This window comes from Genypterus blacodes, unplaced genomic scaffold, assembly GCF_046128005.1.
Source record: "Genypterus blacodes isolate CSIRO-AG114 ecotype Tasmania unplaced genomic scaffold, CSIRO-AGI_Gbla_v1 ptg000067l_1, whole genome shotgun sequence".
Classification (NCBI taxonomy): Eukaryota; Metazoa; Chordata; class Actinopteri; order Ophidiiformes; family Ophidiidae; genus Genypterus; species Genypterus blacodes.
In genome coordinates, this window is record NW_027466879.1 from 1,194,580 (window position 1) to 1,209,962 (window position 15,383).

The 15,383-nt window shown below is 43.5% G+C and overlaps 1 protein-coding gene and 1 long non-coding RNA gene across 2 annotated transcripts; both read right to left on the bottom strand.

Moving 5' to 3' along the window:
* Positions 1-434: 434 nt before the first annotated feature.
* Positions 435-9,994, bottom strand: LOC143004671 (polycystin-1-like protein 2). Its single transcript, XM_076155766.1, has 29 exons — positions 9,991-9,994; positions 9,759-9,901; positions 9,469-9,648; positions 9,188-9,325; positions 8,891-9,037; positions 8,668-8,792; positions 8,461-8,581; positions 7,794-7,922; positions 7,483-7,708; positions 7,185-7,375; positions 6,876-7,106; positions 6,483-6,584; positions 6,217-6,395; positions 5,966-6,112; positions 5,668-5,867; positions 5,238-5,464; positions 4,933-5,149; positions 4,250-4,710; positions 4,065-4,161; positions 3,836-3,976; positions 3,529-3,714; positions 3,076-3,406; positions 2,576-2,709; positions 2,378-2,505; positions 2,001-2,161; positions 1,228-1,438; positions 997-1,098; positions 781-912; positions 435-602 (listed from the first exon to the last, which is right to left on the bottom strand). The coding sequence occupies exons 1-29, from the start codon at positions 9,992-9,994 to the stop codon at positions 435-437; spliced, it is 4,959 nt and encodes a 1,652-aa protein (XP_076011881.1).
* A 1,205-nt stretch (positions 9,995-11,199) lies between these two features.
* LOC143004803 (uncharacterized) lies at positions 11,200-12,387 on the bottom strand. The gene is made up of 3 exons (XR_012963987.1): positions 12,277-12,387; positions 12,018-12,165; positions 11,200-11,377 (listed from the first exon to the last, which is right to left on the bottom strand). It is a non-coding gene; the product is annotated as an uncharacterized LOC143004803 (long non-coding RNA).
* Positions 12,388-15,383: the final 2,996 nt, after the last annotated feature.

The following is a 15,383-nucleotide window of genomic DNA, read 5'->3' on the forward strand; positions in this document are numbered from 1 at the left end:
TTGAATGTTAGTGACTAACACGAGGCAAATCAGTTTCCTTTTGTCTGAAATGCACTTCATTAGTAGGCAGAATTACTATACAAAACAATCACAACATTCAAAGTGCCGCGGGAGAAACATCAATTTATTTGGATAACAATAAATATATTTATATATACAGGAGGCGTAATATAGTAGGTCCTCCAATTGTGTAATAACAAATATTGCTTCTCCTAATCACGATTCTGCAACAATAGAGGGATATTCATAGATGTTAATTTAGGTCACAAAGAGAAACGTCTTGACAGCTGTGCAAGAATAGAGAGAAATGCTACTTATTGATTATCTTACACAGGCTATAATGCATTGGTAAAGCATGAATAAATAGAGTCATGAAAAGCAGCAATTCAAATAAAGGATCCTTCAATAATGAGATCTATTTTACTCATGTATACTTAAGCATATCGATTGCCAGCCATTTTCTCGGAAGAAACCGTTGCCAGTCCAGGTGAAGCATCTGTGGTCTCTGCAGGGCCGTTCCCCCCTGGTTTCTTACATTTGATGCCAAACAAACTGCCCACTTTCATGAGCATCAGCTCCACAATCTCATCCTCTTCTGATGGCTATAAAACAGTAAGCAACAGTGACAGTTAAGGTTAATAAGTCAAACCTATTTGACCACACAAATAAATACAATTCTGAAAACCTGAGTACCACTATAACAAACAAATAATCACACGCTAAACTGTAGGGTCAGCCCTAGTATTCAGACATATGAGACTCAGTGTGTGTGTCTGTTACCTTGTGATGTATCTGCTCTTGACTAAATGCCACCAGGATGACAGAGATGAAGAGGTTCAGGACGACAAAGGTCATAAACACAATGCAGGAACCAATGAGGAAAGCACCGAGCACTGGATTATAATTCAGAACCTAAGGGGATCAAAGGACAGTCAATGAATAATAGCAGGCTATCATCATCTGCTGTGTGTGTACAATTCTAATTGTCTCACTTACCTCGTCATAGTTAAAAATCCCAAGCTGCAAACTGATCATGGTCTGAGCAGCATCCAGCAGAGTCCGATAGGAGTAAAGCTTCCACCCGTACATCAGGTTAGACTGAAGAAGAACAAAAAGCTCAGCAAATGAACCTCTTTCTTACTATCTACGTCCACATTTTACCCAACAGTTTCACAGAGTAAAGACACAGCAGAAAGAAAAGCAGTGAATGTGTTCATTATGTCTCACAGCAATGGAGTAGGCCAGGAACATGATGGTCATGACCACCAGGAAGCCTGATATGTCAGTCCAGGCTCTCTGCAGGGTGGCTGTGATCATGTGCAGCTTGGGGTTCAGTCTCAGCAGGTGCCAGAGTTTAACTGTAGCCAGCAGCACCAGGAAGGCGATCAGATACCCGAGCACAGCGTCGGCCTGTGCCGTCTCATGGAAACTAGCATATCTGGAGACAAAGCCTTGTATTTAACACTGGGTGTAAAGTCTTCAGGTGTTTAGTTTAAATGCAGTTGGTAGGTTTGTGTTGTTTACATTAAAGGTTGAAATGGATGTGATTCCTGTAGTACTGTCTTTTCTAACTGCCTTCTCTGATTCCTGTACAAGTTATACAAGAAATCTGTATGTGAACTGAAGAAGCCTTTCAGATAATCAGCAAAACAACTTCTATCTAGTATTTCTTCTATCTAATATCAGTTTTATGTCCTGACTGGGATTTTCCCACTTAAACCACCTACCAACCATTTAGCTTTTGTCACATTTCCCCATGAAAAGGTATCTATTACAGTTTGCTGTGTGTATATAGGATTCCTTGTTCTGCTTTTGAACCAGTACTTTCTTTGCTGTGGTTATTACTTCAGTATTTCTTCAGCATTTCAACATTAATGGACCACAGTTTTCTATTTCCCTGTTGTAGTGTCTATTTGTGCACATAACTAAAATGATTTATTTGACATATTCCCTAAGGTGTTTGCTAGTGACAGTTTACTGTTGCTGCAGTTATTCCTCACTGGTCTTTGTTGTTCTGGTAGTATTCCATGTCCCGGTTTCCAAGAAAAGTCCTCTTGATGAAGATAGACAGAGCACTCCAGCTGAGGATGATGATTGCCAGCTCAAGCAGATTCCACTTACTCTTAAAATAAGCCAATCTCTGCTGCTTCATCAGCTTTCCCTGTCAAGATGTAACAGGAGTGTGTGTGAAGACAGACCTTCAATGTCATCATGTTAATAATTACAACACACCTATTACATCACAACAATGGCATCTCTTTTTTTTTTTTACAGGTGTTATGTGTACTATGTGTACATTTGAATGTGAAGGGACACAAATTTGCCTTTGGGACAATAAACCTTATCTCATGTTAAACATAAGGTCATGAGCGAGTACCTGGACAAACATGTAGTAGATAACGAAGAGGAAGTAAATAGCTTCAGAGGCCATAACGAAGATGTGAAGGCCACCAGTCGACTGGTAAAGACGCACACTTTGAAGCTCACTGCGGAACTGGAACGCTCCTGGAACAGACGCAGCTTTACACACAAAGGCCTCCATGCTGCTCTCATGACAGAACATGAACTTACTGACCTAAAGCTGTGGTCTCCAGCATCAGCCTGACAATGCAGAAGAGGTTGACATTGGCATTGTATACAGTGAACTCAACAAGCACTGCCTGGGAGTACACATCCAGCCAGGTGTTGTCATAAAGGTATTGAAGAGATCTAAAAGAGGAAAACGTGGATACATTATGTAATTTTGCCATTACATCTAAGCATTGTTCCATTAACCCTCTGGGCTGGAGTCATCATCCCTGGTGCCTGAAGTGAACCGGCATAAATCTTGAGCTCGTTCTGTCACTTTACTTCAAACACATTTTTGCATCCTGCATCTGACAAACAGGTTGGAGAGGTGGACACCCCCTTTCCAACAGTCAACTCCTGAAAAACCTTTGATGCTTTGGTGCTCTGCTCAGGGGAACCTTGCAGCAGGTGTATGGGCAGTTGATTGAGCTTATCGACTAGAGAGAGCCAACATGATCTCTGTTTTAGAATAAACGATGGTGTTCTCTCAAGAAATAAACTTCCTACCTGCTGGAATTTTGCAAATCTGGTCCCAGATCCACCACAAACCCCCCGCCTCTGTAGAGCTTCACACTGCCCCAGATGGGAGAGGCCTTGAGTTTAGCCTGGGACTGGTACGTCCACGGACTGTGCAGCTTCGTTGACGTATTACTATCCATTGCATTGCTCCAACCCGGACCATAGGAGTCCATATCCTCCACCTCCCACGAGTAAGGAGAGTGACACTGTGGCACAGACTGCTGCATGGAGGGAGCAACGAGGCAAGAGTTTTTCTGGACCCTCATCTGACGCAGACGAGCATTACCCACCAGCTTGGAGTTTCCATCTGTGATAAATCCTGTTAACCAGTGCACAGTATTGAAAAAAAAGAAGACATAAATCAGTTAAAGAAACATTCCACTGCTGTCCCAATGAGTTATTTTATATTTTAATTCTCAAGGATGTGAAAATGGGGGATACCTGGGTATTCTCCAAACAGGTTGCTGAGCAGAGTCGTGTTTGCCCAGTCGAACACATCCTGAATACTCATCGTGTCTGCGATCCCTTTGGTGAAGCTCTGACGGATGTGTTGGGTCAGGTAGTAAGCATTGGGGTCCCTCTGGCCATAAGCCACCAAGAGCAACATCCACAGAAACCCCAGGTAGGCTGCACAACAGAGATCAAACTTTGGTGTTGATAGGTGTATTATGAGAAGATGCATGGTCGATATAGTGAAGGGATAGAATATGAGGTTAAGGGTTAGTGTATACCAAAAGGGATCTCCTACCCAGAATCTCCCTAATGAGGCCAAACACTTTCTGCTCTTTAATCATGTTGCTCTTCATCTTCTCTATGTCAGTGGCAGGCGGAGGCTGGTAAAAACTGCATGTGCTGTCTCTTCTGGCTGCTCGCACTGCATCAGGGTCATCTGTGAGTGGAATGTTTCACCACTGGGTTTAGTTCTTTCATGCAAAACAATGGTATAACTGAAAATGGAAAACTAGAAAATAAAGTACCTGTATTTCTGAAGCTATCGTCTATCTGAGGCTCTCCGAACTCTTCCTGGTCCACTTTTTTCAGAACAAGAGCGAAGAATGCAGCAAAACCGAGAACCTGTGAGAAACAATTAGTGGGAGGAATCAAACTGAGTTGTATAAATATGACTTGGTCTCTTCTGACCGTGCACTGTATTGTTTCTCACCTTCAGAGGTTGGGTAATAAAGAGACTCTCAAAGAAGGAGACTAGCATGGAGATAAGCCAGCTTATAGACCGGTCTTTCCCGTATGTCAGCCCATACATCATGGTAAAGTATCCGGAGACACCGCTTGTTGCAATCACGAGTATCCAGCCAACAAAAACAAACCACCATGGCAGCCCTCCCTTCTTGGCTGTGTCCCCATTGATGCTCTCTTCTGGACTGGGGCTGTGATCCAGTTGCTCCCCTTCCAGGCTGTAAGAGGGCAAGTGGTACTCCAGGAGCCCCCTCATGCCCTGAACCTGCTGAACAGCCCGGTTGTAGCTGTCTGGGTTGGGAAAGCGAGAAGGTCCCAATAAATCCAGCTCCTTCTCTACGTGACGCAGCTGCCTGTACAGATACTGACTGTTGTTGCTCTTCTGAACCCCATCTGAAGTTTTCTCGGGGCTCCCCCACACGCTGTTTTCTGTCCAAACAAAGAGCAGAGTTACTCAGCTGCCATGTCAACACTATCAAATCTATTTCACAGAAATCAGAAATTCAGTTTGGAGTTGAGGTTTGGAGGTCGTTTGGTTTAAAGGGCAGGAAGTCAAAATATCTCTACAGTTCAATATGATTGTTTGCATGTGGGTGGACCTTTGCTTTGTTATGCGTTAATGAATGAATGAATGAACTTGTTGCAGTTTACCTTGTAGCTTGACTGCTCCTAACGTGAGGATCATAGAGCGTTCCTTTTTGGAGGCATCAGTGTAGAAGTCTCCACCTGCACGATTCTGCTGTCTGATGATGTCCTCCACCAAAGACAGCAAGGTGTTGATATCGGCCGGCTGACCAGGCCGGAGATCCAATTGTGGCAGAGGACTTTTCATGGCCTTTGCCAGTGACTGGGCAATTCTCTTTATGTCCTGATGTAGAAAGCATCACATCAAACGCTTCAGACATGCTGAACACCGGAGATAAAACTTTAAATTTGCAGATGAATGTACTTGTTACCTTGATCACAGTATCTGGGGTGATGTCCTTCATCTGTTTCTGTGGAGAGGTGGTCTGTGAGGGGGAAACTCGAACCGTCTTCCCCTGTTTAGACGCATCTGTTTTTTCTGCCTTCTCTCGGGGACGAGTGTTTCTGAAGATACTCACAATCAAAAGATTGATCGGAAACATAATGATTGAACTTTGAACTCCAATCATAACCTGCTGCCAGGTGAACTCGATGTGACCTGCAAAGCCGACAAGATGACCAAGTTACTTTAAACAGATGCTTGAACAAAATCCTCTTCAATTCTGTATCTACTACTAAATTTTAGTGAAGAATGTTTAAAGAATTTGTTGAAGAAAGAGTTGTATGTAGTCTGCAGGTTTTCACGTCATACTTTTGTAGTTTCTGCAGGGAGGATGTCATGATTTGTATTTTGTAACATACCCAGGTCCATGGTTTGTTCAGACGGATCAGTGGGAATGCCCCAAAACATGATGCTAGTCAGCATGGTGCACAACAACAGGGAAAAACAGCAGGACACTCGTTGCACTCGAGTGAATGTGCTGCAGGGAGGGCGACTGATGACAGAGAACCAGATGTGGCCGTCACGGAAATCTTTGGCCGTCTTCATGAAGAACAGATTACTACAGAGCACCAAGAACAAGTAAGAACATTCAAGAGTATTAACAGTAATAAATGACATCCAATTACTTTTGAATGTGTCTTTACCAGTTCAGCTTACCTAAATCCCTTCAAATCCATCTCTGTGGCAACTGGGAAAACCTTATCCAGGGTGCAGTCGCCCACATCTATGGCGAACCAGGCGTTACACAGGAAGTGCCACCTCTGACCACTCTCCAGATCCTGCACCACGACTTTGTTGACATACCTACAAGTGAACTTCAATCATTATCTAGTGTTTGTTGAATGACAGTAAATAACCTCAAATCTAAGTCTCAGGTCATATTACATATCCTGTCCTCAGTCTGATACCATGCAGGGTGCGCTCCTGAGTTGTCATGCCACAGCCTGATGCTTTGCAGCTCTCCGAGGGAAAAGTGTGTGGTCAGAAGGAACATGTCCGCCCCACCTCTCTCAAATACAGGCTTCTCTGGGTCTGTCAGGTGGTGTGGCTCACTCTCTCCCTCTGTACCCAGCAGAGTTATGGTCACCTAAAAACCAATAGGTATTCAAGAAATCAGAGCTGACACAGCAGGCAGGTTATGTTTCTGTGAGAACCTATATGTTTGAACACTGACCTGAGAGGAAGTGGAGGCACCGTGTCTATGTCCAGTGCTTACATTCAACATGTAGCGATACTCAGCCAGGGGTTCATTGTCCTCAAGCACAGTTATCTTGACCTACAGGTGAATGCAAAACCTTCAGGATAAGGACTCACAGACTTGAATTTACTGTTATAAAACTGTCACACATATGCTTCATACTGTATATAAATATGATGCAAGTATTTTGTTGTCAAGCTTTACATATGCATGAAGAATCACATGATCACAAGTCGGTGGTTAAAGTGTCTCTAAAGGTCTTTTTAGAACGGTTCTAGTAGCAAACTCTTGATCTACTGAGTTTAAACTGGTCTTGCATTGACTTAAAGCCAATCGTATATTGTGGTCAAACTCTTCTCTGAGGTCCACCTTAGCTGAGTCCTGGATGTCTTTCCTGCGAGCCCACACGACCACCAAGAAATATGCAGCAAATATGGATCCAACGAAACACACCACGACAGGATTGGTAGTGAAAGTGGCAAAAAGTTCAGCGGTTCTTGATACGTCCACTAAATTTGGCATGACAAAGAACGAGCTCCCAAAGAACGTGAGGTGGTTACAGAGGCACTGAGTGACCAGCGGCGTGGTCAGTGGGCCAACCTGGAGGAAAAACAAAAAAGGAGTTGGTTACACTTTAATGTTCTTTGTTGAGGGGTGATTTACGGTGTTTACGCTCACCCTGCAGCCATCTTCACTCCAAGAAGACTCATTTTCCTTCCAGTATTTGCACTGGGCAGCGATTGTCGTGACAGTTACAGTGGCATTGATGGATTTCACTCCTGGCTCGACGACGGGCTTCAGCACAAGGTAATGCACCCCAACATCCCCAGATCTCTCACTGGGAGGAAGCACCCAGGTGTATTTTTCCTCTGTGACACACACAAGAAGAAGAATTATCAACACATTTATCACCACCAGCAATTCTCTCTCTCTCTCTGTCTCTCTCTCTCTCTCTCTCTCTCTCTCTCTCTCTCACCCTCTTTGGCATTCTCTAGAGGAACCTGAGTTGTGGCTACATAATTCTCATCACTGGGATAATCTTGATATCCCAGGAACAGCTTGAATGAAATGTTCTCTGAGGGCTCCATCCTCAGCACCAGTGTTACATCAGGCGCAGGAACATCAATGATTAATGTGCTGAAATTAGCCAGGTCCAGGACTGTGCTGTTCTCTTGTCCCACCTCGAGTCTTGGGAGGAGAATCTGCACAACAGAAAACACATAATTTGGAAGAAACAGCTTTGTAAACACATTCTAGGCTAACATGGATCACAAAAAGAGATATTACCTCTATCTCATTGGGCAAGTTCTCCACAGGAATTTTGCTGCCATTCAGTCTGGTGAGAGACACAGATCCCACAGCGCCGCTGATGTTTCCCTTGCTCCAAGCATACGGATTCTTCTCAAAGCTCATCATCTGTAAAAGGTTAAGCAGAGGCTATAATCTGCTTAATAGTTTTTTCAGAATTTTCTTGGTGTGAAGCTATCTTAAAATCTAAACGACTAGTAACGACAGTAACAACTTCTATATAAGGGCCTCATCGCTTTACACAGTATGTCATAACGCCCCGATATGTCTGGATTCCATTTACCAAAACTATGTGGAGCACTGGGATAAAACCAGAGATGTGCTCATGAATCTATTGGATCTTGACAAATTGTAACAGTATTTTGTTTTCATTGTTCTCCAGTGCAATGTCATTCCCTTTGTGGTCATTGTACAATATAATTCTCTTCAGAATTTTACCCATCGTAACAATTAGGAGCAGTTGGCAGCCGCTGTACAGTGCCCAGGGACCGACCCCAGGCTCAGTCCAGGGCAATGGCAAGGCACTAAGCTACCCAGAGGCAACCCGTGCAGAAAGTGAGAGAACATGCCAGGGGTCAGCGCTGGCCTCATCTCCGGGCTGTGAGTCAACATTTGCCAACCACTGCACCACAGCGCACACACTTACTCTCACATCCACAGGCTCCTCTGGTGAGAGGATTTCAGTGGGCAGTGTGGGGAAGGAAAATCTGGAGGAAGTGTTCTTCGCAACATTTATGTTCTGCAGCTGCATAGTTTCTGGAGAAAATCTGAAGCAAGCAGAATCAAAACAAGTTTATGAAATGTGTGTCCATTCTGAAGTAGTTCATCTAAGCTGATGTGAAAGGCCTCTTACCTGTTTACGTACACACTGATCTGACCAGAGTCGATGATAGCAGGTTCTCCGTTCAGTGCTTTTCCATTCAACAAAGCACTCTGAACATTGCTCATTCCAGTAAGAAGAAGATCTGAGACTTTTTTCTGTGGAAAAAAAGATTGAATATGGTTCGGTAAAATATCTCTGATTGAGAACTGAAGGAAAATTCTCATAATAACCTCAGTAATAGTTTTGTCCTTACAGTTGATGAAACATTTAAGATGTTACTGGCTGCCTCAACTATTGGTGTAGCAGCTTCCACCACTTCTCCGTCCTCCCCACTGTCCTGACTCACACTGATGGAGGTGAGGGAGGAGCTAATGTCTGCCAATAGGGAACTGGCTTCTTCCTGTAGAGAATAAATACAGTAACATATGAGATTATGGTTGATATGTTGTCCAATCTTCAACCAGGCAGATGAATCAGCTGGTCTGAATCAGGGAATCAAACAAACTGTTAGAAGCTGAATTTGAATTTGTTTCAATCTGATGTACTGTACTTGAGCAGCGGGACTGAGCTCGTCTGGTCGTTGGGTGAGTCCTGCCACGGCTCTGGCTGTCGCTTGCACACCCTGAGTTGTATTGCTGGGGGAGTCCAGCAACACCACAGTCATTGTGGTCAACATCTGCTCTCTTAGCTGAAAAAGAAGGAAGTAGAGATTCATTCAGATAATAGGGATTTTGATACTGTGAAAACAATAAAAACATCCCAGAAATTTGCTTCACTCAGTCTCATTAAACCATCTACACATGAACTCTACTCCCTGTCACCTTCCTTTACCTTCTTCCTTGCATCCTTCTGATTTTCCCCACCTTCCATATTCAGCATATCGGAAACTGAAGTAAATATTTGTCCAAGCGCCTCACCAGAGAGCAGACCTTGCTGCTCTAAATGAGCTACAGTATCTTCCACTGCAGACTGCAGAGCCTCCACAGATGAGCTGGAGCTGTCTGTCCACACCTACAGGAGGATAAAGATCTGTTTTGAATGATTCAAAGCTCTAAACTTCATGTTTTTATACTGCAGAAAGCTTCATTCATTACCATACATCACCACTGGCAGTTACAAACCTGAGTGGTGACAGTCGCTGTAGTTTTCTCATTTTCATTTTTCACAGTCACCACAATAGACAAGCTGTAATTGTTGTTCTTATCGCCAAGAGGCAGGAAGATGGATTTCACTTCGTTGGCAGGGCTGCAGCGCAGATGTTTGCCTTCAAGACAAATGAGACAATTTAGTGAAACACTTGGAAACACTTTTCAATCATTTATGAGCAAAAGCATCATCATTAATCTCAGGCACTCATTTTTAGAGCGACACACACTGTAACGATGTTAAACCTAATGTTGTGGTAAGTCACCAGTATCTGTTTTGAAGCAGTAGATGCATCCGGCGGAGCAGAAGGGACTCGTGTTGCAGGTGATATTAAAAGCATCCAGGACTGTTCCTGATGGTGGGGAGATGCTGCATGAGGGGGGGCTGGGGGCTGATGTTGCCACCGGAATCGTGTATTTGGCAAAGCCCGGCTTCTCTTTGCCTGTAACACACACATTTTAAGTGTGTCGTCAACAATACATTGGCATGACATATGGATCTTATGGATACTGCATATGATGCATAGAACGTACCATAAACAATCACAGTGATGTTGTTCTGTGCATCCTTTGCCTCTCTAACATGTTGGCTGTGCACAGTGTATTCAGTGTTTCCATCCTGCCTCCTGATAAGTGGCCTCCTTCCTGCTTTGCTATAGCATGTTTGGTGGTCATCCTGCAGAGAGATCACCAGTTAACAGATTGTAACTTTTAACAGTGTTTCTTTGACGCATTAATCTCACACCAGATATAAAATTGATCAAAAACTTACTGTCAAAGGTTTGGGATCCTCAATCTGCCAAACTACGCCTGGGCAAGCATTCACACAGCTCAGTCTGAGCTTTATGTCATTGTCCACACTTATTGAGGTGCAATTATCACAACTGTAAGAATGAAAGTAAATATAAAGCTATGATATCATTGTAATATTCATAATTTACTAAAAGAGGTTTTTTTTGAAAAAAGGAAAGGTCTAAAACTTGATGATGATGATACCTTACATCTCCCTGACAACAGCAGTATGGAATAGATTGGAAATACTTCAGCTATAAGTCATGGACTTTTATCCATACATCAGCAAATTTGTTGACAGAAAGAAATCATCAGCACCCAAAGAAATGAATGATTTTGTGTCAGTTTGACGTCTGACTCCACCCTGTTTGTGAATTCAATCGCAGTAACACCTTGTTGCCAGGAGCTGAAGCAGTAAGCACCATATATTCACATGACAGGCTTTTGGAAGTGAGAGTAGAAGAAGACTAACCTGATCTGAGAAACCATGTCATATTGTTTACAGAAATAGTAGTTTGGACTACTTTGGAATATAGTTTGACTGGATTTCCCACTCCCTAAAATGTTATTCTGAGCGTATATGAGTGTGAATGTCTCTGTTTACCTGATGGTGATGTTTGTGAATTCTTTAGGAGTGACAGTAATGCATGTGGAAGCAGAACTGAGACGGACCAATTTCCTGAACCAAGTTGCTTTTCTCACAGTTAAAGTGTATATGAACACCTGAAATGGGTTTGGAAGGCAATCACTTCCAACAACGTGACTTCTGTTATGTGTTCTCTCAGGGCATGTGCAGTTGTTTCCTGGAGGATGAAAACACAATGATAAATGCATTGTGAGGCCATTATAGATCAACTCTGAAGCATCATGATTAGGTTTGAGTAGCTTTGAATTTTATTTTATTTTATCATTTTATTTTGCATTTCAGGCGGGGGTGGGTGAATGCGGGGTTGTGTGACTGTGGGGTTGGGTGGGGTTTCGGGGTGGGATGTCCTCTCTCTGGATCTTTTCTTTCCTGTTTGTTTCTCTCCTAGCTCTCTCTCTCTCTCTCTCTCTCTATCGCAACCTATGATGCAATTTGTACGAGCCTACATTGCTGTTTGACATCATCCTGTAGGTTCTGTATGTACCCCATGACATCATTGCAACTCCAGACCACTTGTACTCTACCTCAGGGTCTACGTATAAAGTTCAACAACAATAGCAGGGATAACACAACCTTCCTCCCTTCTCTCTATCTCTCTCTCTCTCCTCTTTCCCCTCTTTCTATACAAAAAAAGATCCCCAAAATATCCTACACCTGCATGCACAATGTCATGTACAATGTCTGCTTCAATAAAAACAAATTGCAAACATTACAGGGTTGTATCTGTATCTGACAGCTGCTTTAGTTAACATAACTCATGCAAATATCAGCGGTGAGCAATCTGTTGTGCTACTTACTGCAGTTCCATTCATAGGAGATTCCTTTGCTGGGTAATGATTCTGTTCCATTTACATCCAGCGTGACGTTTAGACTGTAGTCAACCAAAGTGTCTGGAGTAGTGATGACCTTCAGGCTTCCAGAATCTGGGATTATAATGTCTTCTGTCTGAAGAAACAAAGTCATAGTGCTTTAAATGAACCTACACGTCATTATGTAAACATTTTTCAAAGTGACAATTCATCAGATTTCCATTATTGCTGTTGGTGTTGGACATACTGTGTTTCCATGATGATCCGATGTAAAGTCTGTGTAATTCTGGCAAACATGGAATATGTTCTGTAAGTCCACTTCCACTTGAATGGCAGAGAGGGCGTTCACTGCTCGCACCGTCACATTTAAAGGCCCTTCAACAAAAGTTAAAGTTAATTTTTAGTCTAATAAAGTCTGCGAAGGTTCATTAAAATCAGCCGAGTGGAAAGATGGAACTTTAAGTGCAATCAATGGAGCTGAATATGATCCTGAAGCTGTTTCATGATTCATGCAAAAGGCTTCTTCACTTCCAAACAGTGCTGATAAACGTAATGGTGTTTATTCCCAGCAGGCAGATACACACCCAGCACTGGGACAGTTACACCCACTGTGAGGATGCCGATGTGGCTGCGCAACGTAGCATGTAGCATGTAGCAGCATGTAACACAGCAGACAAATTGAGTCTCACCACTCCTATCCTGTTCAGACAAGGTTTCTTAAGTGTGACAGCCTTGTAAGCTTCCTAATAGTTAGGATGGTTCAAATCCAGTCGACAAGTCAAAGTCAGTCTACTTGCAAAATGGCAATAAAGAGAATTTGATTGCACTTTAACTTCCTAGACGTCGCACTGCAGCTTAAACTGAGTACCTTCAATCGGACTGGAGAAGGTGAACGCTTGTGAGCTTCCGTTCATGTCTCTGCTCTCAGACAGTTTGTTGTTGGCTCCACTCAGGGAGAAGAGGAGCTGCACAGGAGCTCCCCGTTCCAAAGAAACACTGATGATTAGATCAGAGGAGTCTGGACACTGGCCTTCCTCTGCCATCACTGTGGCCTGCAGGCCTTCGACAGGCTCCAGCACACACACCTGCAGCTCAGTGGACACCCTGTGAGCCGTAATCTTGTTAGATGCAACTAGAGTCAGGAAGTGGCAGCCAGGTCCAAGCTGCTCCATCTCCTTTTCATGGACTGTTATGTTTTGCGGTGTGATTCCTCTGCCCACTGAGGAGTTTGCCACCGAGCGCTCCTCAGTTTGAATTGTGTAGGTCACATTTGTACCTGCAAAGAATCAAATTATTCAAAAATGTGTTCAGAAGTGACACATGATGAAGTATTTGTTTATTTCGTGTCCTCACCTGCCTCCACTATGACCTGGATTTGAAAGGGACTGCCATGGAACACATTGCAATTAGTGCCACCTGTTGACAAGTTCCTGCTAAAGCACTCAATGGCACCAAACTCTCCAACAGGCTCCAGAATGGTGATGGACTTCTGAGCGGTGACGTGCCACTCACTGGTCGTGCATTCCACCCCCACCGAGAAAACACCGGGGCGGCTGAATTTATGCATCACAGTGCTCTCCAAGCTGCAAGACAGGTCAAATGAAACAGAATGATGTCTGTCTGTCTGTCTGTCTGTCTGCCTGTCTCTCTCTCTGTCTGTCTGTCTGTCTATCTGTCAGTCACTCACTCCTCTGGGTTGTATGAATCAATAACGTGTCCGTCTCCAGCGTTCAGTGTGCACGTCAGGTTTCCTTGGAAGGGATGAAGGAGCCATTTCACAGTGATGGTGACATTATCAAAGACAGCAGCCAGCTTGGTCATCAACAGCTGCATACCTGAGAGGGAATACAACCAAACAACAATATCTAGTTAAAGACAACATACAGATGTGTTAGCTGTGTTTAAATGGCAATGAACTACTGCATATAAAGACCTTGTTTGCAGTGATATTCCACAGACAGATAACTTCCCAACACAGGACAAGGTTCACCAAAAGAGCTTAGATCCACCGGAGCCTGGCAGGCCTGCAGTCCATGGCAATGTGCTGTGGAACGACGCAAAGGCATGTTTGGCTTCAGTAGAGCATAAAATAAGACACACAGCTACATTAATGAAAGTGATTGTATTACATAATACCTGTTACAGATTCTACCACATCTATCCATGTGCACTCCTCCTGGGTAGAAGCGGGTGAAGTGGGATGTCTGGATTTGCAGTAGTGTACCGTTTTGCGGCCATAGAAGCTGTCGTCTATCTCTATGACCTGACCTGAGCCGCACTGCAGTGTGGCATTCTGGCCTTCACAGGCAATAGATCTCCCAGAATCTGAGAAAGAAAATGAGATATATATAAACTGGGATTTGATGAGTACTAATGAATGCACAAACCATTTGGATTGATTTAGGTATGCGTACCAAACTGGCATATGAAGGTCAGTTCCTGGGTGCAGTTCCCAGTAGCTTCCCACTGGAAACCAGAATGTTTCAGAATGTGTCCACAGGCTGCTGACGCATTTGGCTCGTTCACCCAATTATTATAGCTGACATCAGAGCCGTCCTGCCACGACAGAGAACCTGAGAGAGAGCAAACACACATTCATTTATTGATAAAAGAGTATTTAATTGTACGTGAAGCCACAGCCTGATCATCTTTTGTGTATTTTCCAGAGTTGTTAGTCCGGTCAAATTCAAAATAATTCCACCACAAAAGTGTTAGGGTTAGGGTAGTTCAGTTAAGAAAACATTCTAGAGGCACCAGTTCGTCTGGCTCTGCCTTGAGGGGGGTATGAGCCCTAACGAGAGAACTAGTTAGAGATGCATCAGGGACACGTCATAAAACAACAAAGCAATACAAGTGAAAGGGATTCGTTCCTGGTGAAAGGAACTCAGGATTCAGTTATAAATCAGACCACTTGACAACAAGTCTATTGAAAGGCTAAAGTGAAAGAGAAAAATCTGCCATTCTGCCTGCTGCTTCAGGGAGATAGCCCAATGTGCCCGCCTCCTCACAAACATCAGTAAACAAACCTTTCTAATGGACAAGACGCACAATATCCTTTTCATTCCTGACCGTCTCCATTCAATAGAGGTATACCAACATTGATCAAAAAATATTTTCAATTTATGTTCAGGGATACGCCAGCATTCAGAGAATTTCACAGCTTTTGTTAAACATGTTTAGCTTTTGTAAGACTTGTACCAAATCATTGCCATCAAACAGACACAAGGTTAGTAAAAATCTTTCTCGTCATCAGAATTCATGAAATGTCTGCTCCGGTCGCCCTGGCTGCACATTCTCTCACCATCTGTGACAGCAGAGTCAAGTGTGAGGTTTGGAGACGCGGGCGCCAAACCG